This window comes from Chelonia mydas, chromosome 4 (genome assembly GCF_015237465.2).
Source record: "Chelonia mydas isolate rCheMyd1 chromosome 4, rCheMyd1.pri.v2, whole genome shotgun sequence".
Taxonomy (NCBI): domain Eukaryota; kingdom Metazoa; phylum Chordata; order Testudines; family Cheloniidae; genus Chelonia; species Chelonia mydas.
The window spans coordinates 95,719,978-95,743,725 of NC_057852.1; the positions used below are offsets into that span (position 1 = coordinate 95,719,978).

The window sequence follows — 23,748 nt, forward strand, 5'->3', positions numbered from 1 at the left end:
ATCACTAGTATCACTATCATTTCTGGAATTTATCTAGGTATTTGTTTACATTGTATCTGGTGGGCTATACCATATGGTTTCTGGTTCATCATTCTAAGGGTTAAAGACAGCAGTACTTAAGGTTTTAATAGAGATAGTAAACAACACTGAATGTGAGATTACACTGAAGTATATAGGTGATGTATATCCGATGAAGTGAGCTGTAGCTCACCAAAGCTTATGCTCAAATAAATTGGTTAGTCTCTAAGGTGCCACAAGTACTCCTTTTCTTTTTGCGAATACAGAGTAACACAGCTGCTACTCTGAAACCTATATAGGTATTATGTAGCGTTGCTACTGGGGTACAAGGCTGAGTGCATGGTGCCTTCCATGACTTAAGAGGGCAGGTGTTCCTGTATGTAATAGCACTTTTGTAATGTTGGTTTTATTAGCTGCTGGGGGTGGGAGGTTTTCCTACCTTTTTAAAATAAAGAAAGGGTGGTAAGAGAAAGCTACTATATATGTTTTAGTCTAGCCCTGCCTCTGGTGCACAGCCTATACAGGAGCTTGTTTGTGGGTCCTCAGAAGCCAGCCTATGGCTGTCATCCTCGTTCCTGTGCCAGGAGTTTTCTCCCTCAGCTGGATCCAGGAATTTTAGAGACTTATGCTGGTTTGTCCCTTTTACCTTGTGTAAAGGGGTCAGAATGGTGGAGAGAATCTTAACCCATGTCATTTCAAATGCTCTTCAGGGAGAGTTGTACTAAGCTCATGAGGAGCAAGTAGATTTTTCCGCGAATAAACAGCCTTGTGGAGCTAAGAGATGCACCAGCTCTTGAAAGCATGTGGGGGAGTCTGTTTTTTCATGCTAACTGTGTGGTGTTGGGCCCTGTCACCTTCTTTAAAAATTATGACCAATTTTTGTATTGGTCATAATAAAAATGACCAATTTTAAAAATTAGATTTTTAAAAGCAGCTAAGGATGTTAGGTGCCTACCTTGAGACACCTTAAAGGTGCTTGATTTTCAAGGGGCCTGCTGTGTTCATCACTTTCTGAAAATCAGGCTACTTTCAAGGTGTCAAGCTGGACTCCCAAAAACACAGACACACATCGCAGTATTTAAGGGAGACTAACATCTCTAGATTCAGGAATGAGTCAAGTGCTCACGCTTGAATCAGTGGAATCTGGACATATTCAGAGTCTAGAGTGGGAGGAGGAGATGCAAGGTCTAAGCACAAAACTAAACACAGCAAGGAACAACTCATGCTTGGAAGGTTTGGTGGGAAGTGGGGAGCATAGAGTACAAAAATTAAGTAAGTATCTACATCTAACGGCAGAGGTGAAAGTGAGCTGGTACAGCATACCAGTAAGGAGTGGCTGCCGGTACCGGCCTGTACACAGCTGACATTAAAGCGCTGCCACAGAAGTGCTTTAACATCGCTGCCCCCCACTCCCCGGCAAAAGCTACCGACAAGAGGGGCAAAAGGGGCAGCTGCCCCGGGGTGTGGCAATTTAAAAGGGCGTGGAACTCCTGGCCACTGCTGCTGCCACAGCAGCGGCTGTAGCCCCAGGTCCTTTTAATCACTGCCGGAGCCGCAGGCGGCGCAGGCTGGGCAGCATGGAAGGCCTGGCTTGGGGAGACTGACCCCCAGCCCCGCCTTTTCTGAGGGGGGGGGCGGAGCCAGGCCCCCGTACTGGTAAGTCTTATCTTACTTTCACCCCTGTCTCACAGCTTGTTTTGCTACAAGACAAATATTTATTTGGCCTTACACCTGTAACAAATTGTATGAAATGTGTTTTCTTCCCCATTTTCTTGTCTTAGTCACTGCTTAGTGCAGTACTCTTTCAGAGGGATTATCATCCCAATGCACTCCTGATTAACAGCAAGGTCACCAGGGTACTCTCAGAATAGAAGCAAAGTAAGGATGATTTTTAAATCGCAAATGTTACCAAAGTATTAGAGTGGGAAACAATTTTAATATGTTCAAAAATACAATGTAAACTGCTCTAAATCATTAGTGTGTGTGTGTGTGTGTGTGTGTGTGAGTGTGACTAGCTAGTATTGTCTGACATGTTTTGCTTGAGTTTGCTGTGATTCATCTTTTCTTCTGTTTCAGAGAGTCGTATGATTCTGGATGCCTTTGCCCAACAATGCAGCCGGGTTCTTAATCTTTTAAATTGTGGTGGAAAACTACTGGACAACAATCACTCTCAGTCCATGATTTCTTGTGTAAAGCAGGAAAGTACAAGCTATAGTGAAAGACAAGAGCAGTGTCAGCTGGGGAAAATGGTCCATAGTCAGACGTCAGACAATTTAGACGTAGAAATGCAGTATATTCAAAAGAAACAACAAACCTCAGCCTTTCTGAGGGTTTTTACTGATTCCCTTCAAAACTATTTGCTTTCTGGGAGCTTTGCATCCCAGAACACCTCATCAGTAAATGATTTTGGCCATTTGGCAGATGTGGATCCACTTTCAACCTCTCCAGTACACACTTTAGGTGGATGGACATCCCCAGCAACCTCTGAGTCCCATGGTCACCCATCATCATCTACACTTCCAGAGGAGGAAGAGGATGAGGAGGAGGAGGGATACTGTCCCCGATGTCAAGAGCTAGAGCAGGAGGTAATTTCACTACAACAAGAAAATGAGGAACTCCGGAGAAAACTGGAAAGCATTCCAGGTAAATATTCCCAGGCCATGTACTATTTTATTTATGTTATCAAATTTACTTTATGTAATATACTGTACCTAGATTATAGTATTAAAACTAGTTTTTAAAAGGGTATATTGGGGGTTTCATTAGCACTTACCAAAACAGAGGAACTCGTGTTAAGGCTCCAACCGTAACTTCCACAGTTGTGCCAGCTATTACACTTAATTTTGCATCATATATACTATATTATCTGCTGATTAAGTCTGGCAGTTCATATGGACATTTGACACATTGTGAGTTCTAGATAGAATGTAATCATAACTCTGAATTTGCTTAGTTTGGGGCTATTTAAGTCATTGTAAGTAGGTTGTCGTGGTACTTTAAAATACATGCTTTCATATTGCTGGCCTCTGCTGTTATTTAAATGGCGATTATAATTTGCAAACCTATTTTCCTCTTTTCTTAAGAGGACATATTCAAAGGTCACACATGTCCATCTTTTCAACAAAGTGGATACAAAATTTAAGTTGATCTTTATCCTCCTAAAAACACACCCAAGCCATCAAACTTAAAAACATTCCCCCCAACTCTTCCCACACATCTCCAGGAAGAGCATGGGAAAAGAGAGTGTCTTTGCAATATGCCCTGAAAGTTGAACTCTGTCAGACCAAAGCAGGGAGAAAGAGGCCAATATACGTTCCACAGTAGAAAATCTCTCACTGAAGACGCTCTCCACGCTTTTTTAAACCTTGGGGCTATTAGCACTTGAGATCAGCTGAGGTGTTTGAGCTGTGGTATCACATAAGAATATAGTATCTTGAATCCAAGCCCTTTAGACCTTAAATATAGGTTAAAAACCAAAACCTTGAGTAGTACCAGAAACAGATAGGAAGCTAGTGAAGACTAAAGGACACATGTAACATGCTCCTTTTTGGACACACATAAAACTAGTGAATCGCAACATTCTGCATTTGCTAAAGGTTTTGAAAGTTCTTCAGGTGTAGCCCCAATATAGAGTGCATAACAGTAATCCACCACAGCCATGAGAAAGGCATGGATAACTGTAGAGGGCTGCACCTGAAGAAAAAAATATCACAACCTGCTAGCCAAGCACAAATGAAAAAAGTACCTTTGGCCCCCAGTTGTTTGAACATCCTGATGAAGATCCAAAAGACCCCAAGTTACAAATCTGAACAAAAAAAAGTGATCAAAGCACCTTACATAGCTTTCACTGCTCCTCTTGGTCTTCCCCTCAGCTGCCAATGTTGTGTCTTATTTATCTGGTTGATCCTCGGTCAATGAGCTCTCAGCAAGTGTGACCATTCTGCCTGGAGGGGCCACACTGAGAATGCCTACTCAAGACAAACTGCAAGGAATAGGGCAGACAATTCCAAAAACTGGTGGTCTATTCTATAATTAGATTCACCAACCCAGCAACAAAACAGCTTCTGTAATACCACACTTGTTATCAAGAAAGCCAAAATACAGTTCCCTTTAAGCAATACAGCCTTTATCTCCCATTAAGACAGCCAAATCTAATATAATGAGAGATTATTAACCCTATTCACCATACTTAAAATTTTACCAATCCCAAGGGACCGGACACACTGCTCACCAGGTCAATGACTATTTCAGATCTCACCCAAATACGCTATTACAGCAAATCCTTATTAACTAAATCTAAAATGTATTAATCAAAAGAAGAGAGTTGCTATGGTTAAAAGATCAATATACATGCAGATCTGAGTAAAGTTCTTAGGTCAGTTTCATAGCAGAGATGGTGAGGCTGCAGATTTGTAAAAAGTCCTTCTGGAGTGAATTTAAAAGCATAAAGTCCAATAGACAGTCCATGTGTAGAGTTTGTTCAAATTCTTCCATGAGAATTTCAGGATGGATCCAGAGTAAACCTGGAGACCTCAGGCTTGAGACTTGGACTTTCTCTGTCAAAGTTTAAGCAGATCTGGGATGAAAAGGATCAGGCCTGAAGCTTCTTTTGTACTTTAAGGCCAATGGATAAAAGCCTCTCGACAGCAATGGTCCTAACAGGCCTTCCTTAGATGAAGAATGGATAATGCATATTGTTGCTTTGAAGCGAATCTCTGTTTTCTAGGCATACACTGCTAACTATTTGTATTCTTTAGCATAAGACAATTAACCATTCAAACAGGTCACAGGAGGTTTACTATGTGGAACTATGAGGTTCAAAGAGAAATGAAGGACAATATTATTAACACCTAAGTCCCATCTAAAGGATATCCCCTTTTGATTTCTGAATCAATAGAATACAGTAATCAAGCACTGTGAGACAGGAACAGAATTTTAGCATCTACAAGGTAATTAGATCACATTGTCTGTGTTTACCTATATCTTGTTAGAAGTTTAACAAAACATACTTAATTTGATTCTCTAACAATACAGGCATACATATTAAGGATCCCTAGTCTATTTAACATGATTTTGATAAACAGGGCCATTCCTTGCAGATAGTTACCATTTCAATGTTCTTCTAATATATCCGTAAGTGTTGCTTCCAGGTCACCCAGCCTGCTGGTTGCTTAACCCTCACTGGCTCAGCGTTGCAGCTAGTTACTGGCAAATCTGATCAGCTACATCAGGGGTGGCCAACCTGTGGCTCCAGAGCCACATGCAGCTCTTCAGAGGTTAATATGCGGCTTCTTGCATAAGCACCAACTCCGGGGCTGGAGCTACAGGCGCCAACTTTCCAATGTGCTACAGGGTGCTCACTGCTCAGCCCCTGGCTCTGCCCCAGGCCCCAGCCCCACTTCACTCCTTCCCCCAAGAGGAAGCCCTGGCTCCTTCTCCTGAGTCTGCTGCACCCTTGCTCCCCCCCCCCCCCCCCAGCTTCCTGCATACCACAAAACAGCCGATCACGGTGGGCGCGAGGTGCAGGGATGGAGGGTTAGGTGCTGATCGGCAGTGCTGCTGGCAGGTAGGAGACACTGGGGGTGAGAAGAGAAGCTGACGGAGGGCTGCTGATGTGTTACTGTGGCTCTTTGGCAATGCACATTGGTAAATTCTGGCTCCTTCTCAGGCTCAGGTTGGCCACCCCTGAGCTACACTCTCCAGGTTGGATGAGCCAGAAACAGTAGTACAGGAGAAATTCCAAAGGCAATGCAGCTTACACTGCCTCTCAATATCCACTAACAGCTTCATATGCCACATTGGGTAGGAGGGATGACAAGATTGAACTCTGAGGTACCCAACATGAGAGAATCCTCACTACAGAGCTCACAATACTACCTGTAAGGTCAGAGATTCATAGAGTTTAAGGCTAGAAAAAGATCAGATCATCTAGTCTGATCTCCTGTGTATCACAGAGGCTATTACATTTCATTCAGTTACCTCGGTATTGAGCCTAATAAATTCTTGTCTTTGACTAAAGCATAACTTCCATTTGGCTAAAGCATATCTTACAGAGAGGCATCTCGTCCGGATCCAAAGACGTCAAGAGACAGAATCTACCACCTCCCTTGATAGTTTGTTGTAGGTTAATCACCCTCACCTGTTTAAAAAATGTGCCTAATTTACTTGAATTTGCGTGGCTTCCGCTGCCAGACATTAGTTATTGCTATGCCCTTCAGTACCCAGTATTTTCTTCCCCGAGCATCAAACTCTCCTCTCCACCTTTCACTCTTCTTTTTGAGAAGCTAAACAGATGGATCACTTTAAATCTCTCACCGAAAGGCAGTTTCTTCAGCCCTCAAAATATTTCTGTGGCTCTTGTCTGCACCCTCTCCATTTTTCAACATCCTTTTTAAAATGTTGACACCAGAACTGGACACAGTATTCCAGTGTCACACACACACAGTAAAATAACCTCCCTACTCCCGTCTATACCACCAAGAATTGCATTAGCCCTTTTTGCCACAGCATTGCACTCGGCGCTCATGTTGAGTTGCTTGTCTACCATGACCCCTAAATCCTTTTGAGAGTCATTGCTTTCCAATATACAGGCCCCCTCTTCCCCATTCTGCAGATGTGATCTGCATTCCTTGTTCCTAGATATAACTTTGCATTTGACTGTATTAGAAACACATTTTGTTTGAATGGGACCAAGTTATTAAGTGATCCAGATCACTGTGTGACTGCCCTGCCCTCATAAAAATTTGGCAGAGTGGTAAATAATGATGTCATCCACAAATGTTATCAGCCTTGATTTTATATTTACTTCCAAGTTATTGAAGAAAATATTGAATAGTGTCAGGCCCGTATTGATTCCTGCAGAAGTCATTAGAAACATGCCCTTCGATGAGGATTCCTCATTGATAACTACTTTTTGAGATCTGTCACTTATCAGTTCTTAATCCATTTCTTGTGTGCTCGGATATTTTATAAAGACTATTTTTTAATTGGAATGTTGTATGGTACTAAGTCAAATTCTCTACAAATATCCAAGCATATTACATTGACAAAGTTACCTTTATCAACCAAAAACTTGTAATCTTATCAAAGGTTGAAATCAGATTTGTTTTGACAACACCTATTTTCCATAAAACCATGTTGGCTGGCTTTAATTTTTTCCTATCCTTAGTTCTTAATTAAATCTCATTTAATTTTCCATTATTTTGTCCTGGATTGGTGTCAGGCTAACTTGCCTATAGTTACCTGAGTCATCTGGCTTGCTTTTCTTATTTTAAAAAGTAATTAGAGTCACTCAAATGTAGTTCTTTATAGTCCTACCAGAGATGGTAGGCATATCAGAAATACCTTATCTATGATCTATCAAAGGCTACTGAAAAAAAATCTAGAATATATGTGCATGGATAGATCATTAGCATTTAATCAACAGAAGATCAACAGATAAAACCAGCACTGTCTGCATAACATACATAGGCCTAAAATCAAAATGACAAGAGTCAGTGAAATCTAAGGACTTTGGGTACTGCTACAGTTGCTTTGCTACCATGGAGGACATGAGTCCACATTGTAGGCCAAAGCGCCTCAAGAGTTCCAAAAGCACCAAGGAATGAGTCTGCTTAAAGATCAAATAGAGAGGATGTCTCATTTGCTGTCCCACATTCTGACTTCACTCCCGTGTGGTTCTGCCAGCACAGAGGCTGACTGACTAGTCTGAATCAGTGTGATCTTATCCACAGACTAGTTAGCAAATTCACAGCGTGAGACACTCGTCTGTGTAACTGAGCAGACGACTCTGATCAGCAGAAGTTTTTTGGGGGGTGAATCAAGACTTTCCTTGGTTCCCTAATAAACCCTGCAAACTTCATCACAAGATTCAATAATTCTTTGTGACAGTATCATACTGTAACAACCCTCCGCCCCCACCAGTGCTCCAAATTTTTTCTTTACCGTTTCAGGCAGTCTGTGTACCATGGTGACCTGTTAAACCATCTCTTCATCTGCGTTACTCTAAGGGGACACTATGTCAGGACAGAGGCCATTAGAATGTCCTATCAGATCACTAAAAGAGTGCTTTACCGACTGCATACTTTTTTCCTTCAATGCTGTATGGAACCGAACTGGTTCTGTTAACCTCCGAAGACAGACCAATACAATACATTTTTTTGAAGTAGGCTTGAATGGGAAATTTATGGTCTGTCCTCAAAATGGACTATGACACTCCTGGTGGCAACATTATAAATAAAAGATAAATGCAACAATCTGCTCCTTCTCCTCTTCTGTAGCGGTCTCAGAACAATTCTCTCCCTTTCTTTCAGATAGTGAGTATTTTCTACTTTTTGGTATGCAGCCTCCACCCCACCCCACCCCCCCATGTAGCATCAAGGAGAGTTTGCATTGTGAAAATGGATGCGGCAGCACATTGTTAACAAGAGCTATGCAAAACACCATTTGCACTGCTGACAAAAAACAGGGGTGGGGGCGGGTTTTCTGGAGATATACAAAAGCAATGAAGTGGTTACTTTGGTAGAATTTTTACAGAGGAAAAACTATACCTGGAACATTTATATACAGATGGGAAAAAATTAAGACTTTCTGCCACCAACACCTCTCCTCCACCCACTAAGGTCCTACATCGTCGTTTCAGAGGTCCCCAGTCTAGTGGCATCCTTTCACCTTGTAGTGTGCCCAAGAGAGTCAGTCATAGGTAGACTGCCTGAAAGCATGTTATGAAACATGCTGTTTGTTCACCAAGTAGTTGAGGGCATACAGAATGGGGCAAGGTACTACCTGTAGGTAAGATTTACTCATGTATATGGCTAAAACTGAGACGATTACAACAGTAAAATGGACAACTTATTTGTGAAGCTCTGAAGAGCCTATTATCAAATATTTGTTCCCATGTAGGTACTTAATCTAGCAAAGGCATAAACACAATCCAATAGGTAAAAGTTGAAGTTAGGCAAATTCAGGACTGAAAAATAAGACATTAACAGAGAGTAATTAACCACAAGAACAATGTACCAAGAGTTGTGATGGATCATTGGCAAGTTTTAAAGCAAAATTGGATGTTTTATCTAAAAGATGTGCTCTAGTCCAATCACAGCTACTGGATTTGAGTCAGGAATTAATTCAGGGAAGTCCTGTGGCCTATGTTATGCAGGAGGTCAGACTAGAATAGATCCATGTACAACCTGGATTTGAGGCACGATATACATTAAGTTCCCCAGCGATTCAGTTCTTACATAGAGTTTCACAAATTGTGAATGCCTCACAGCTTTAATAATAATCCACACACTGCTTCCATTCTCACTGTGACCAAAAGGGAGGTGGCATTACTAAGTGGTTAAAGAAGAGGTCTGGGAGTCAAGAGATCAGGGTTCTCTTCCTGGCTTTGGTTGCTGTGTGACCTGGGGCAAACCACTCAGCGTGTGCATGTGTGAAAGTGATACAAGGCAATTTATGGGCAGAGAGTTTTCGGGAGGCAACACAGTGATAGCCATCTTCTTTTGCCCAGCCACAGAAAATACTCCAGTTATTTCTTCATGGGGAAGTGGATGAAGAAATTTAAAAAGGTTGGGGACTAACAAGAGAAGTGGTGCGCGAAAGCCAGAGGGCGAGCAGGGTAGATTGGGCAGCCACAGAAGATATGAAAAATAAGTTTTTTCATTGCTGTTTTTTTTTTTTAAAGCCTTGATGTTCACTTTGAACCACTGTCTCAGTTTCTGTTGACGCTTTGAACATTTTAATCGGATCTCTCCACTCCTGATCAGCTTTCCAGCTTCAAAGTGTGAAGTCATTTTACTAAGCAAACCTTGATTTAAATTAATGAGTGTTTTGCAAGGACTAGTGTGTCAGAATACCCTTTGACTTTGTGGGGTATAGCTGCTCTCAGCTTTGCTTTGCAACTTCAGGGTTGTTTTAGTTTACCAAAACAATCTGTTCCAAATACACAAGTTCTTGCACCACATACTCCTATTACTATACATGCTACAGTAACTTCTGCTGCTGTGGGCCTTATTAACCTTTGTTTGCATGGTAAATTCTATGGAAAGTTGCTGTGGGAGAGTTTTTGTTGCAAGCTATGGAAATCAGAGCAAATTTTTTTTTTTTTTTTTTTTTTTTTTTTTTTTTTAACACAAAAAATGATGGATCAACCTTGCTAGAATAAAGTCCCTTTGGAGAATTGCCCCCACAAAAAGTAAATTTGAGGTATAATTCCTAATCTTCTAGTTAAACTTATAGTAGCTACTTCCCCTCTCTACCTAGTCATCTTTATCAGCTCAAGGTTCCTTATTATTCATTAGCAATATAAATGTGTAAGGAGGTTTATAGAGAGGGCCCCTGCCCTGAAGATCTTACAGTCTAAACAGAGATGTAAAGGCTAAGGGGAGGGGACAACCAGTCAGTAGGGAGAAAGAAGAAGAGAGGACAAGAGTGACAACAAGAGCAAGAAGGGGTTTTCAGATACAGGGGCCACCTAGAAAGCAACAGTAGGACATGGACATTTCAGGTTAGGGGACGCTTTGCCACCAGTTCTCCTGGGTCTCTCTGGTAGCATAGGGCTTTTGACTGCCACTGTAGGTCAATTAGTCTGATCTTCTGCCCCTTTCCTGTTGATGTCGATTCCCCTACTCTGTATTAAACTTTCTACATGCTGTTCTCAGTAAAATGTGTGCTGTTTTCTTATTCATTCATCCATCAAATTGCAAAAATACCAAATTGTCAGCAGTTATGAAAACAAACATGAAAACCACAAATTCCTGGCAGATACACAGCTTTTTTCCTCTACTGCTGTAACCTCTGGGTCCTCTCATCACCTTTTCTCCACCTCACTGCACCCCATCACTTTTCTTCACAAGCTGACACATGCAGCTCCAGCCATCTTTCAGCTTCTCTCTGCTTCATGGGCTCTTTCCTGTCTACCCCAGACCCCTTTGAATCTCAGCTCCAAGATCTGCGTTATTCTGTGAATTCAAGTTGTTAGTGAAATGTGTTTTTGGACAAAAATAATACAATCCATGTTATTCAGAGTATTTGTCCAAATATATCAGGGTGAAAAGCAACTCAATTTATAGGACCAAAAATCTGTACTACCATGTACTTTCTAAATAGGGGGGTTATAAACATTGTTCATTACATCTTTTTGACAGTCAAGTCCCAATTCAGATATACCCTAAAATGAACTTAAAATGTCTTAAAATGAAGACTCTCTCTAGGTCCAGCAAACAAGGACACCAGTCACTTGCAAAATACATTCGAATCCAAAGATGGAATAGAGAAATCTCTTTTGGGAATAAGATCTAAGTGAAGGTACTGTTGATTTTGTGTCTGAAGTATTTAAAAAGATAGACAGTACCATATGATGGGAGGCATAAAATGGCAATAATGCCATATATCATTTGAACCTAAATGGCAGAGGAACACCAGTTAAATGTTCAGCACTGTAATACTCATTGTAGCTGAAACAAATCTTCACCAATAGGCATCAGTGATGTGTATATGTGCGTGTGTGCACAAAATCTTTTTAGAGTAGATTTTTTTTCCAATTACTCTCATCCTGTGGTCAATGGGCCAGCCAACTACTCTTTAAAAATGTGAAAACAACATAGTCAAAACCATCATAAGCAGTGCCCAAAACATTTTGTGCAACATAAGAAAAACTAATACAGCTAGTTCCTTAGAGTAGCAGCAAAGTCTTATTACTTTGATCAATAAACAGTGAAGTTCCAACATCACCTTTTGCATATCCTGTTTCCACAAAGCTTGTCTACTTCTCGGTCATCCTGGGAGTTTTGCTGAAGATACTAAAAATATATGTATCACCCAGTTCTCTCAATTTACATTTAGTTTCTTCAAAAATCCTTCTGCTCTTCTACTAGGTCTGGCCCATAGTCAGGAAAAAGTTGGATATTTACCAGAGAGTTTATTTTTCTGGGTTGCCTTGCCACCTTTAGGACTTCCTCCATATCATTGACATTGCACATTACATCAAGCTGGTAAATAAAGACAGTTGATCTTTCATCTTCCTAATGAGCAAGAAAATTAGAATTACAACATCGCAGAAGCTAGCAGACCTCCCCCCCCCCCGTGGCTCCTTTAAATGGGAATTCATCCCAGCCCACATATTCACTGCAGATGTTAAATCATGGCAACCAACTGTAGCTTCTGTGGTAGCTTCTCTCCCATTGGGTATAGTAAGTAGGAGTCCCTGCTGTTAATCCATCATTCATAGTGGATAGTTTCTTAAACCTGAAAAAGATCATATCTTTAGGTTATGACCTTTTTAACTCCTAGAGATCTAATTATTTTTAATTAGACTGATTTAAGTGATTCTTTACACTCTCAGTTGGAAACCCCAAGCCTTAGTAAAGTAACTCTTGGTGTGGGGAGTTTAGAGAAAATGGCTCCTCTTTCAGCAAAGGGAGTGGTTAAAGGCATACCATTAGAGTCCTAAAAGAATGCCCAGATAACTTAAAATTGAACTGCAGATGCAAAACTAAAGCTTTGAATTTTGGTGTTCCCACTGCGCTACTGTGCTTTTTAGAGCTTTGTTAACCTTTGGGCTTTGCTTTCTGAACCAGCATAACTAAGCAAGGAACCTTGGCTTTGGGAGTACCATCTGGCAGTTGAGAAGTCGAGGAAGTGAAAGGCTGTTTGTCCCACAGTACCAGCAAGATATATGATGGTTTTAGTAGTTATAATATGCCCCAACCATTTTAACAATATTAACATCCAATTTGGGACCAAAAGCAGTTCCACCTTTATGAAAAATGAAGAATTTGTGTGTGTTTATAAACATGAGCTTCAACCACTTGCTTTCATATTTCTGGGAGGTAATGGGAAAGCACCAGCATAGCATCAGCTGAGTTTCATTAAAAAGATCTAGAACTGCATATTATCAGCCTACCGATGACACCACAGTCCAAACGGGTTCATTGGCTGCCCCCATAGCCTTACATACATACACACACTAAATAAGAGGCATAAATACAACCCTGAATAACTTCAGGAGAGATCCCTCAGAAGAGATGTGCAATCCAGCACTGCACATGCATGCGCGTGCACACACACACGCACACACACACACTCCCTCCAATAAATAGAAATGGAAACTCAAATGAGATCCCATCCACCTTGCTAGGGTCCCACATTGGTTCTACATAAATTCACTCAATGGTATCAAATGCTGCTAACAGCTCTAAGAGATTCAACAGGACCACCTGATCCTTTCCCTTTGCTAACAGGAGATAAGCCAGAGAAATAAATTCAGTCTCCATTCTCCATCCAATCCAGAATCCTAATGTATAAGGATCAAGAATTTCCATGACTTCCAAATGCCACACTGGCTTTGTCAACACCACCTCCTCAGTAAGCTTGCAAAATAAGATTGGGCAATATTTACCAAGATCTTCAGTAGCAAGAGACTGTCATTTGAGTAGGGGCTCCGAACAGTTATTCAGCTGGATCCAGGTAGCATCTACCTTCTCCTTTATAAAATACTAGCAATCAGCAATAATTGACCTCTTCCTGCTTGATTTCACCTCCTGTGAGAATCATAGGTCCAACAGACAAGTCACATGAGATTTCCAGTCAATGTTGAAGAGCTCTATCTAGATATTTACACTGACCCCATCACCAGAGCATCCGAGTGCCAGAGAGTTGTCATCTTCATGGATATTAAAGTTGCCCAGGACAGTTATTCTCAGTGATTTCAGCAACAGTCTAGATAATTTGTTCATCTTGTCTAGGAACTCAGCAGGGCAGCTCTGCACAGCTGTTCCCAATTTAACCCTGTCCTGAGAATCTAATGAAATGAACAGATACAAAATAAATATTTTTGGAGCGAGACATTTTCTGCTTGCAGTCAGATGGAAGTAGCACAGATACAGCATCTCCCTTATCCTCTCAACTCATGCTAAACCAAAATGTCCATTTGGAAAGCACTTTTTTTTAAAACCATTCAGGCCTTGCTACATTGTCCGGCCAGGATTTCAGGCCTTATACAGGATTACATCATGGATGATGGTGGCTTTATTAGCCATTTAGTTTGCATGGAATGGTATGAGCTGAAGGAGTAAGTCCCCATCAACTGAAGCCTGTCCTAAGATAAGACCCCAAACAAGGCCTTTAGGATAGAGAAATGTAATCCACTTTGCTATTGTCTAGAACAGGGGTTCTCAGAACAAATTTTTTGGTGGCCTCAGTAGCCACCAGCAAGAGTTGGTGGCTGCTCTCACTTTTTCCCAAAATACTTAATTAGCTTTAGGAAAAAACAAATAAATATGCACATACTAGCTAGCAATGAATAAATTACAATGATTTCGATGTGTGTAAGTCTGTTGTGAAAAGTGATATTAACAAACATACAAGTATCACTTTTCACAGCAGACATACTCAGCCCTGGCAAGCCTAGGGACAAATTAAGCCCCGGATAGGAGGTTGGGGGAGGCAGCAGGGGCCAGGGAAGCAGCAGGGGGCTGGAGCCTGAAGCCCCAGAGCCTGAAGCCCCATGGCCAGGGGACGGGGCCTAGGGATGGAGCCCAAAGCCCCACGGCCAGAGCCTTCCACCCTGCCACCCCAGGGCTGAAGCCCAAAGCTTGAGCCCCACTACCCCGGGAAGGTGGGGAACTCACGGACTGCCTGCTTCTCCAGTGTTGTGCCCCTGGTGTCTCCAGAGGGGGGCAGAGCCCAACCCCTGCTGGTGGCCCCAGCAACCAACACCAAGGCGGTGCATCCAGGAGCAACAGGGAGGGGGAGGTGCCCCTACTTTACTTCATCAATCACAGTCCAGGAGGCTGTGGTTGCAAGAAAAGCCCTCAGTGGCCACATGCAGCCATGGTGGCCGCATTTGAGAAACGCTGGTCTAAAGAAAGGATTCCTCCTGTCTCAGCTCCTCAGGCCCATCCCACAGGGATCGGAGAACACGAGTCCTCCCTTTTTCCTTACCCAACCTCTGGCAGCAATGCACAACCACCTCAGCCACAGCCATCTCAGGGGTGTAGGAATTCCACGGGCAGAGTGCAAATGCTCCATAAATCACCATCTCTCTTCCTCCCTCCTTCCCTAAAAGGAAACACCAGACCCTTTCTAACAATACAAACAAACCAGTCCCAAAAGATCACCACATTAAACTTGGAAGCCTCACCTAGGTAAAAATAAAATCCCATAGAGGGGGCTTCCCTTACAGTGCCCATCAAACTCACACCCAAACAGTGTGTCTAACTCACACATCACCAATTGCCATAGAGTCAGTGCTTCATCCCAGTCAGATAGGGAGGTTGCTGAACCTCCCTTTTCCCTTGTCAAGCAGGTTGTGTTGGGAATTCACAAATAATGTAAGGAGAGATCCCCAGAAACCACCTCATCCCTCCAAGCAACCCAACCACCTTTTTAAAAAACAGTCACCCCGTGTCATTTTCCCTTCCCCTGCAACTAGCCTTCACATACACAAAAATAAACCTTCTCTACCACTTTGTCCTCCAGATATCCAGAGCCTCCTAATTCTCTCAAGTTAACATCAGACTTCCTTGTTCAGTTCTGAGGTGATGAGTGGACTATTTAGAGTGCATTTAAAGATGAACTACAGTGTTTTTGTAACAATTTTTTCTCAGCTTCATCAATATGCTACACTCCAGTAGCCAGACTGAAAAGGTCCTTCAGCACATTTGTTAAATTAATATTCTCAAAAGCCCTTTGGAGCCTAGCTACGGTGGGGGCATTCAGCATATTATCAAAGCTGAAACAATTTTATAAAATTATTTGCATGTCAACTAAGTGTGATGTAGTTACTTTAATTTCTTACAAAGATCTTGGTAACTAGCAAGAATGGACCAGTAGAAATTTCCTCATAAATAATCATCCACCTTTTCTTGTTCAGTTACTTCAACAATATTGCTCTGTAGTCACCACACTCCCTTCTGAGGTACTATGCTGGTGTGCTAACAGAGAGTAGTGAAGTCAGAAATTGAGCCGATAGAAAGCTAGCTTTCTAAATTGCCGCTATATCACATAACTTTATAAGAAAATATGGGGTAGGTAAGACAAATTGAAGCTTGAGTAAGTGTGCGGGAGCTCTAAGAAACCCAGCACAAAGTACAATTATGTCTTCCTTCAGAAGGTCAGAGCCCACAGAGACATCAAACTGGGGCCAAGATTTTCAGGAATGAACAATGACATCAGAGCTTCAGTTCTGGGGTGTCTGGCTTGTGACACTTTGAAAGGACCTGATTTTAAGAAAGTGCTGAGCACACTTGTATCATGTTGGACAACCAAAAATAGAGCCATACAAAATCACTAGTAACTTCTGAAAATCTTGCTTTGGACTGTTAGCCAAAGCTACAAAGACTTAAGTATTTTACCACTGTTATAAGAACAATCCCGACAAAACTGATTAAATACATACCATTTTGTATGTATTTAGTGTTACAAAAGTCAAGCATAATGCTATTAGTTTAATTCTCCTACAATGATTCAAGGTCAGGAATAAAGCATTGTATCTCAAAAATACTTCAGAGTTAATCAGGGATGTGGCAGAATCTGCTTAAGAGAGACCCATAATTGAATCAGACCTAATTAACCCATCACCTCTGGAGAAGAGATTAGGATGGTGATACCACAACTGAAATGGATGAGTGTGTTTGGTGGGGGGAGGGAAGAGAGATCAGACTGTTTCCATAATGCCTGGTTTTGTGACAAATTTAGGAAAGAAAAAACCCAATGTTTATGTATTATTAAATGTGCATACTGTAATGAGTCTGCAGTTTCAGACATATTCCGGCATGTTTACATGTTAATACTGAATGTATGATTTAAGTCCAAGAAATGTTTTCTCCCTGATGTGGTTTGGGCTGTTTACAGGGTGCAGAGTTTTTTTTTTCCATTGTCATTGCTGCTGACCTAATTCAGACTTGTAAGCGTTATATTCTTTAAATGGAAAGCCTTTGAAAAGTAGTGGGCAGAAAATAGAAAAGAATCCTTAGATACCTCAACACACACAAAAATACATCAGCTGTTATATATTTGTTGAATGAAATGGCTGCACAAACCAAAAGGACGGACATTTCCAATTGTAAATAAATCTTATAGGCATTCACAATGGAGAGAGACCACTGCTTGACTTAAGCTTGCTGTTTTATTTTGTGCTAGACAGCTAATATACAGTAATTGCAATTTGTTTCATGCAGTGCCCTGCCAGACTGTTTTAGATTATTTGAAGACTGTACTTCAGCATCACAACCAACTTATGATACCACAGCCAACAGACCATCCAACAGAGGTAGTATACGATGAACATGAGATATATATACTTCCGTTTGAAATTTCATTCAAAAGAAATGTATAGGTCAATAAATCAGTAGGTACTGGAAGATTATGTTTACTAGTAAAAATATATATAAAATCTAGCATTAAACTCATTTCCAACATGCAACAAGTTTTTGGATTTACATAACCCTAAGAATGATGGAATAGTGCCACTATTAATTTAATCCAAACCTGCTCCATCCAGCGATGTTCCCTTCCCCCCATACACACTACACTTGTAACATAATGGATTGGTTTTCTCTGATCTTTCCTCAGGCAGAGATATCTCCATTAAAGTCAGACTTAAGATGGTTGAAACTGAAAGGTGGTTATCAGACTTCCTTCATATCTCAAACAATCCCACTTTGGGATCATATCTCAAACAATCCCAATTACAGACTTTGTTCTCTAGAGTGTCTCTAGTGTTTCTGATAGATTCAAAACAAAAGGATGGACATTATAAATGCTTGTCACTAAGTTTGGGGAGGGTGGGGGGGTGGGAGTTAAAATAAGGTTTTTGGTGTTGAAAGGTACTGTATTGAAAACCCTGGAGACTAAAACCTCCACTTATCCAAAGAATAAGTATGGCTTGTGTATCAGCTCTAGAGCAATTTTCCCTAATATTTCCCCCAAAATGCTGCAACCCAGACCTAGAAAGAACATGTCTGGGGAAGATGGCTTTTGGTATGTAAGCCTTTTTAGAATGTCCAGATCTGAAGTTGACAGCTCTCTCTTCCTGTAAATATTTTCAAATACCTCCACCGACTATCCACCATCCATGCAACTTAGAGGGAAGATACATAGTTATTCTGAGCTTCTGCCATTCAGACTTTGATTTCTCCGATATACATGGAAGATACAGTGCAAGGAGTGGATGCTCAGCTGGTCCAAACTGACTTAAGTGGAGCTATAGCAGATTTCACTATCTGAGGATCTGCCCCCAAGACTGTGTGCCACTTTGCTTCTCACCTTATTTTATTCCAAGTGGTTTGATTTTATTGAAAGCTGCATTTATCAGAGATCATTCACAGTAAGAATTGCAAGCTCTCATTTTCCTTTCTCTCTCCTTTTTTTGCTTAACCAGAGTTTTGAAGCCATTGTAAAAACTGGTTGTTCTGTAACTATCCATTGGAGATAATGTGTTATGATGGGAGAGGATTTTTGATTGAATTAAAAAAATATGAAGAGTTTAAACTTATGAATAAAAGATTACTCATGTATAGGTATAAGCATGAATTCATTTGTACTCTGAATCTTTCCTCCAGGATATGCTTGTTATATTTCTTTAGGATGTTGTTTTTTAGTTAGTTTGTTTTAACTACTGTCAGATGCACCAAAATGCATCTTACATTTATCAAGAGTCTTTTGCCCCAAAGGGTTTTAAATACACAGGAATTAACATAGCTATGTCTGGATTAGAATATAGCAACTGTTTAAGAGAGCACCTCAATACTACAGTCTCTTTAGACAGGCAATGAAGAAAAATATCCTAACAGACTGTATTTTCAGGGGGGAGGGGATATAGGTAGGGATAGCTGGAATTAAGTCAAGTACAGTGTCATGAACTCTTAGAGGACCATGTGCAATCAGGGCCTTTTTACATTGCATTGAAAAGACTGCACTTCTATCGGCACAATGCTTTCCACTCCACGCTAACTTTTTAGGGCAACTTGCTGCCTAATGAGGCCCCAGTTCAGCAAAGTGCTTAATCCACAATGAACATAGTGGGACCAGATCCAATTACTAACCAGGCCAGATCTTGCTTAGCTTGAGAGAGATGACAAGACCACAGTCCTAACTGGCACTGCTCTGGTTCAGAGGTCATACTTTGAGTTTGTATATTTTGCTAGTACAAACACCGAATGTTTATTTTCTTTCTAGTTTATCAGAATTTTTTATATACACCTAATAGTTTAACAAGGAAATTCCAATAGCCTAGAAATGGAGGATAACTAGCTTTATACATGAAAGATTACAAGCAAGTTACTGATAAAAACAGTGGGTCAGATACTCCTGTGGCCATTCAGTGGTGGATTTGGCCCAGGGAGGATCATCTCAGAGTAAGGGTGATCCTCTAGTTACACAGAGCTAGCACAGTGACTCTTAGACCATTCCCCCTCCCTACTGCCAGCAGAGCAGAGGAGAGGGAGTGAGGCTTGGGAACAGAGGTTGTGGCCAGGATGTCCTTGCACCACAGAGCTCCTTGACTAGGATATCAGCCCCTCAGAGCAATTTGCAGATGGCATAAGTTAATGCAGGCTGCTGCAACATGGTGCAGAGGGCCCTGACTCGAGGTAGTGTAACAGGGCAGCACCCACCTCTCGAGAGCAGCCCCTGGCTGAGTGCATGTGCCTGCACTCTTTTTCTCTACGATTGTAGTAGGTCTTCAGCAACTCAGCCCTCTAGCTGAGTCACACACAGTCTGTCTGTGAAAACAAACACAAACCCCATAGTGCTGAAGTCTTGTACTCAGCCCCAGCAGCCACCCAAGAGTTCCGTCTTGCTCTCCTGCCAGCAATTGCTCTGTCAGAGGTCCTGTAGCTCCTTCAGCCAGCCAGGAATACCATTCACACTCGTCCAGCTCTAGGCAGCAACTAACCTTAATCTGCCCCAGCAGCTCTTTTTATACTAGCCTGCTGGACCCTGATTGGCTTCTTCCCTGCAGCCTCTCTGATTGACTGCTTCTCCCACAGCCACTCTAGGCAGACTGGAGGACTTCTCTACAGTTCCTTTCTGGAATGGGGTGTGGTAGGGCCCTGAGGCCTCCAGCAGGGGGCCTCTGGGCCTAATCCACCCCATCACATGTAGCAATAAGATTAATAAAATGCCAAGGTTAGTTTTCAGCTACCTTTGCACACTCACCCCGAGCTATGATTTGTGTGGATCGGCCATACACCAGGACCCCTCTGAGCTTTTGCTGAGTTTTCACAGATTTACCAAACTTATAAAAAATGAAAAGTAATGGGTGTCTGAGGCACATACCCCCCAAACCATCTCCCAGTAGGCTTTATAAACATGTGGGTGATGCTGGGGAGAGTGGAGGGAATTTTATACTATTTTTTCTTAAATTCACATTGTGCACTAGCTGTTTGTAAACAAATAGTGTTGCATTAGGAGAGAGGGGCCACAAGTGACACCTGCAGTAGAGTGTCCCAGATTCCACTAATTCAAAAGACAGTATTTCACTGAACTCATTTTCTTAATGAACTCTCATTGAAAGTGTTTACTCTAACAATGCTTTTATGAAGCAGGCCTAATTTGGTGAAACTGTGCTAGATTTATAAGTTGCAATAAATGTATGTAGCAGTAAAAGTGAATGAGTCTCTAGGAAATTGTTTTTTAAATAGCTTAATTACTTTTGAACAAGTACATTAAAACTGAGATCTTGGGTTAATTAATTTGTCCTATGCTGTAGAATTTTACAGGCAACAAGAACTAAAGTAAATTTGTTTAGGTGCAATTGACCAAAGTTGGCTTATAAATGTTGTATGGGTTACAGAAATTCCCATAATTAGTCCCTCTGCATCTATTTAGAATTGGAATTTTAAAGCGCACATAAATTATGAAGACTAAAAGTCAGATTTGTTTCCAGTTGACATAGTGGCATTTGTGTAAAGCTATATTTTGAGTTAATGTGGCATTCATTAATAGTAATGAAGCTTTTAGTTTTTTACAGTTCAGGTTTATTTATTTTCTTTATATTTTTCACAGTAACACAACTGATGTCAGGTTTTAGGTGTGTTCAACAAAAAGTAATACATTTATTATAAAAATAGACTGTAAAAAGTCACTTCTGAAGTAGTGAACTGTCGGCTGCCATAAAGAGAACTGTTTGATCACACTCTTCAAAGACATTTTTGCACATTTTAATAGATTAAGAAGGAAAGGTTATATTTAAATGTATCCCCAATCATTGGAGCTTCACACTTTTTAGCTTACCTGTTAAAGTTCAAGATATAAATAGCACTCTCTCAAAAAGCATTCATCATACCTCACTGGGTCTTGTTATAGAAAATGCAAATGTAATTTTAAAAGTCCCCATTCTCAGTATGAGCAATTGTTCACTTCTGTAGGTATCTCATTGTCAGCATCTCAGCTAGTTAAAAGCATTTTTCTTTGCAACTGACATAGTCTTTACTTATTTGCCTTGTAAAATAAATAATAGAAATATTTAACTTTTCCAGGGAAGCAAGCAGTTGCTGAACAACTATCCTGTCTACATCACTAGTAAACAGTGGGATGAGGCTGTAAATTCTTCAAAGAAAGATGGAAGGCGGCTACTTCGATATCTCATCAGATTTGTTTTCACAACTGATGAGCTTAAGTACTCATGCGGCCTTGGAAAAAGGAAAAGGTCAGTGCAGTCAGGAGAGACAGGTCCTGAAAGACGTCCTCTGGATCCAGTAAAAGTAACATGTCTCAGAGGTACTGCATCTTTTCGCTCAGTGTCCACCATATGTGATCTCATTTCACCACATTGGCTCTGGCTAAATATAAGCTTTCAGCTTACTGCAGCAGAAATAGAGAGGGTTTTCGAGACAGATGACAAAAGTGGTTAGAGACATGGAAAAACTTCCATGAGAGGAGAAATTGAAGAGACTGGGGTTGTTTAATTTAGAGAGGGGTCAAATAAAAGGCTACATGATAAGGTGTAGAGAAGGTAAATCAAATACTCCTATTTATCCTCTTATAATACAAGAACAGGGGGACATTCACAATACATAATTAACCATGGAACTCAATGCCTCAATATACCATTTAAGCCAAAAGCTTAGTAGCATTCAAAACAGGACTGGACATTTTATATGGATAAAGAGAACATCCACATGTAAATTAGAATTTTTATACAATATATGTGTATACATTTTATAAGGGATCATTCTTCAGGATGTAAGCCAACATTAACTCAGAGGGGTTAGGAGGAAATTCCTCTTGTGGCAGGTTATTTCATAATTGTTCATTGTGGGGTTTGTTGCTAACAAGTTGGACCACTGCTCTGATCTGCTATGGCAATTCCTATTTTGTTTTTCTGATATTTTATTAAGGCTTGTTGTCAGCATTTGTAATGATCCACATAAAACTTTTTAACTAGCTTGGTTTAAAAAAAGCCCTTGGCATTAGTCTTAGTGTGTCCACTTCACAAATATAATATCTATTTCATTCTTTTAAATTAGCCTAACTTTCATAGCAGTACATGTGCAAAAAGTCATTCTGAGGCGATTGACAACATAAAACCTATGAAGTTATTAGTAAGCAATGAAAAGGAAAATACAGGGAAAACACCAGCAGCAGAAATGGTTACATTTGAGACTGAACTTCTATCCATTTAGATTAGAAGTAACTAACAAGGCCTGGCAGAGCAGACTTTTAATTGTAATATACTTACGTAATCACATAATACATTTAAAGTATTATTTTTACATAAACTCAGACTGAGGCATGGTATTTTCTGCTACACAAAAGATTCACTAGATGTTAAAGCAACATAAAATGAATTATCAGAGCGTAAAAGAAGTGGGGACAATGCATTTCAGTGTATGCAGCGTGCTGCAGAGAGGTTTGGAGCTGGACTCAAGGTGTCAAGTTCTCTGGAAGCTAAGGACTTAAAAGTTGAACAGAAGTGCATCAGGCTTTACTAAGATTTCTTAAATTCAATTGTAATTTATACAGGAGCAGAAATATAATACAAACCCTACCACCACTCTATCCTTCCTCAGTTGCCAAGCCAGATTTTGAGCAGGGACAGGACCAGGAGACAATGGGGCATCCGTGGTGCCACCTTCAGTTATACCTATTGGCTTTAAAAGGCATCTCACATACACCTAATGGCCACCCCTTCTGTCACTGCACTCTCTCCAATCCCAAGGCAGCCAATGGGCAAGACTTCGTCCTCTGGAACTTTATCATTTTTGAACCACTAGACATGTGCTATAGATGTGTGTACCCTTTAGTCCTTTGTGGAAAAAGTGGCATTTCCATAAATAATTTAGAATCTTGCACAGGAGGTCAAAATGTCTGGGGTCCATTTTGCCTGTTAAACTGCTCGGTAGAGATTTATAAATTAGTATGCCCATGGGTTGGCCAGGCAGTGTACGGGCAGGGCAACATTCTGCAGTGCCAGGGATCCCATTGAGCCTCTCTAGCCCCTACCCATTTAAAAGGAAGGTAGTATTGGTGATCCTTGGCATTGCATAATGTTGGACTGTCCTCAGGGGTCATTGCAGGAAGTGAGAACTACTTATCTGTCTGCAGCCAGAGGGACTGATTTCAGAGAGCCATTTCTAACCTGCCTTACTGACAGCACAAGGGGAGGACCTGTGAGAGCTCAGAAGAGTGCTTGAGGAATTGAAGGGTTTCTTTTTGGTGGGGGGTAAAGAAATGATTATTCCTAAACAAAAGTGGTAGTATTCTATAACTATTACTTGTTTGTCA

The 23,748-nt window shown here is 41.0% G+C and overlaps 1 protein-coding gene and 1 long non-coding RNA gene across 3 annotated transcripts in view; one reads left to right on the forward strand and one right to left on the reverse strand.

The window, feature by feature from the left end:
* Positions 1-23,748, forward strand: part of BEND4 (BEN domain containing 4) — a 35,829-nt gene that overhangs the window by 6,440 nt on the left and 5,641 nt on the right. The window contains exons 2-4 of one of the 2 annotated variants that reach the window (XM_037897866.2): positions 2,095-2,661; positions 17,199-17,290; positions 21,501-21,741. In XM_037897866.2, coding sequence (XP_037753794.1) covers positions 2,095-2,661; positions 17,199-17,290; positions 21,501-21,741 — 900 coding nt within the window. The remainder of the gene's footprint in view (positions 1-2,094; positions 2,662-17,198; positions 17,291-21,500; positions 21,742-23,748) is intronic. The other variant, XM_037897867.2, reaches the window with a different exon arrangement.
* Positions 11,699-19,895, reverse strand: LOC122465354. Its single transcript, XR_006290127.1, has 3 exons — positions 19,635-19,895; positions 13,418-13,559; positions 11,699-12,264 (listed from the first exon to the last, which is right to left on the reverse strand). It is a non-coding gene; the product is annotated as an uncharacterized LOC122465354 (long non-coding RNA).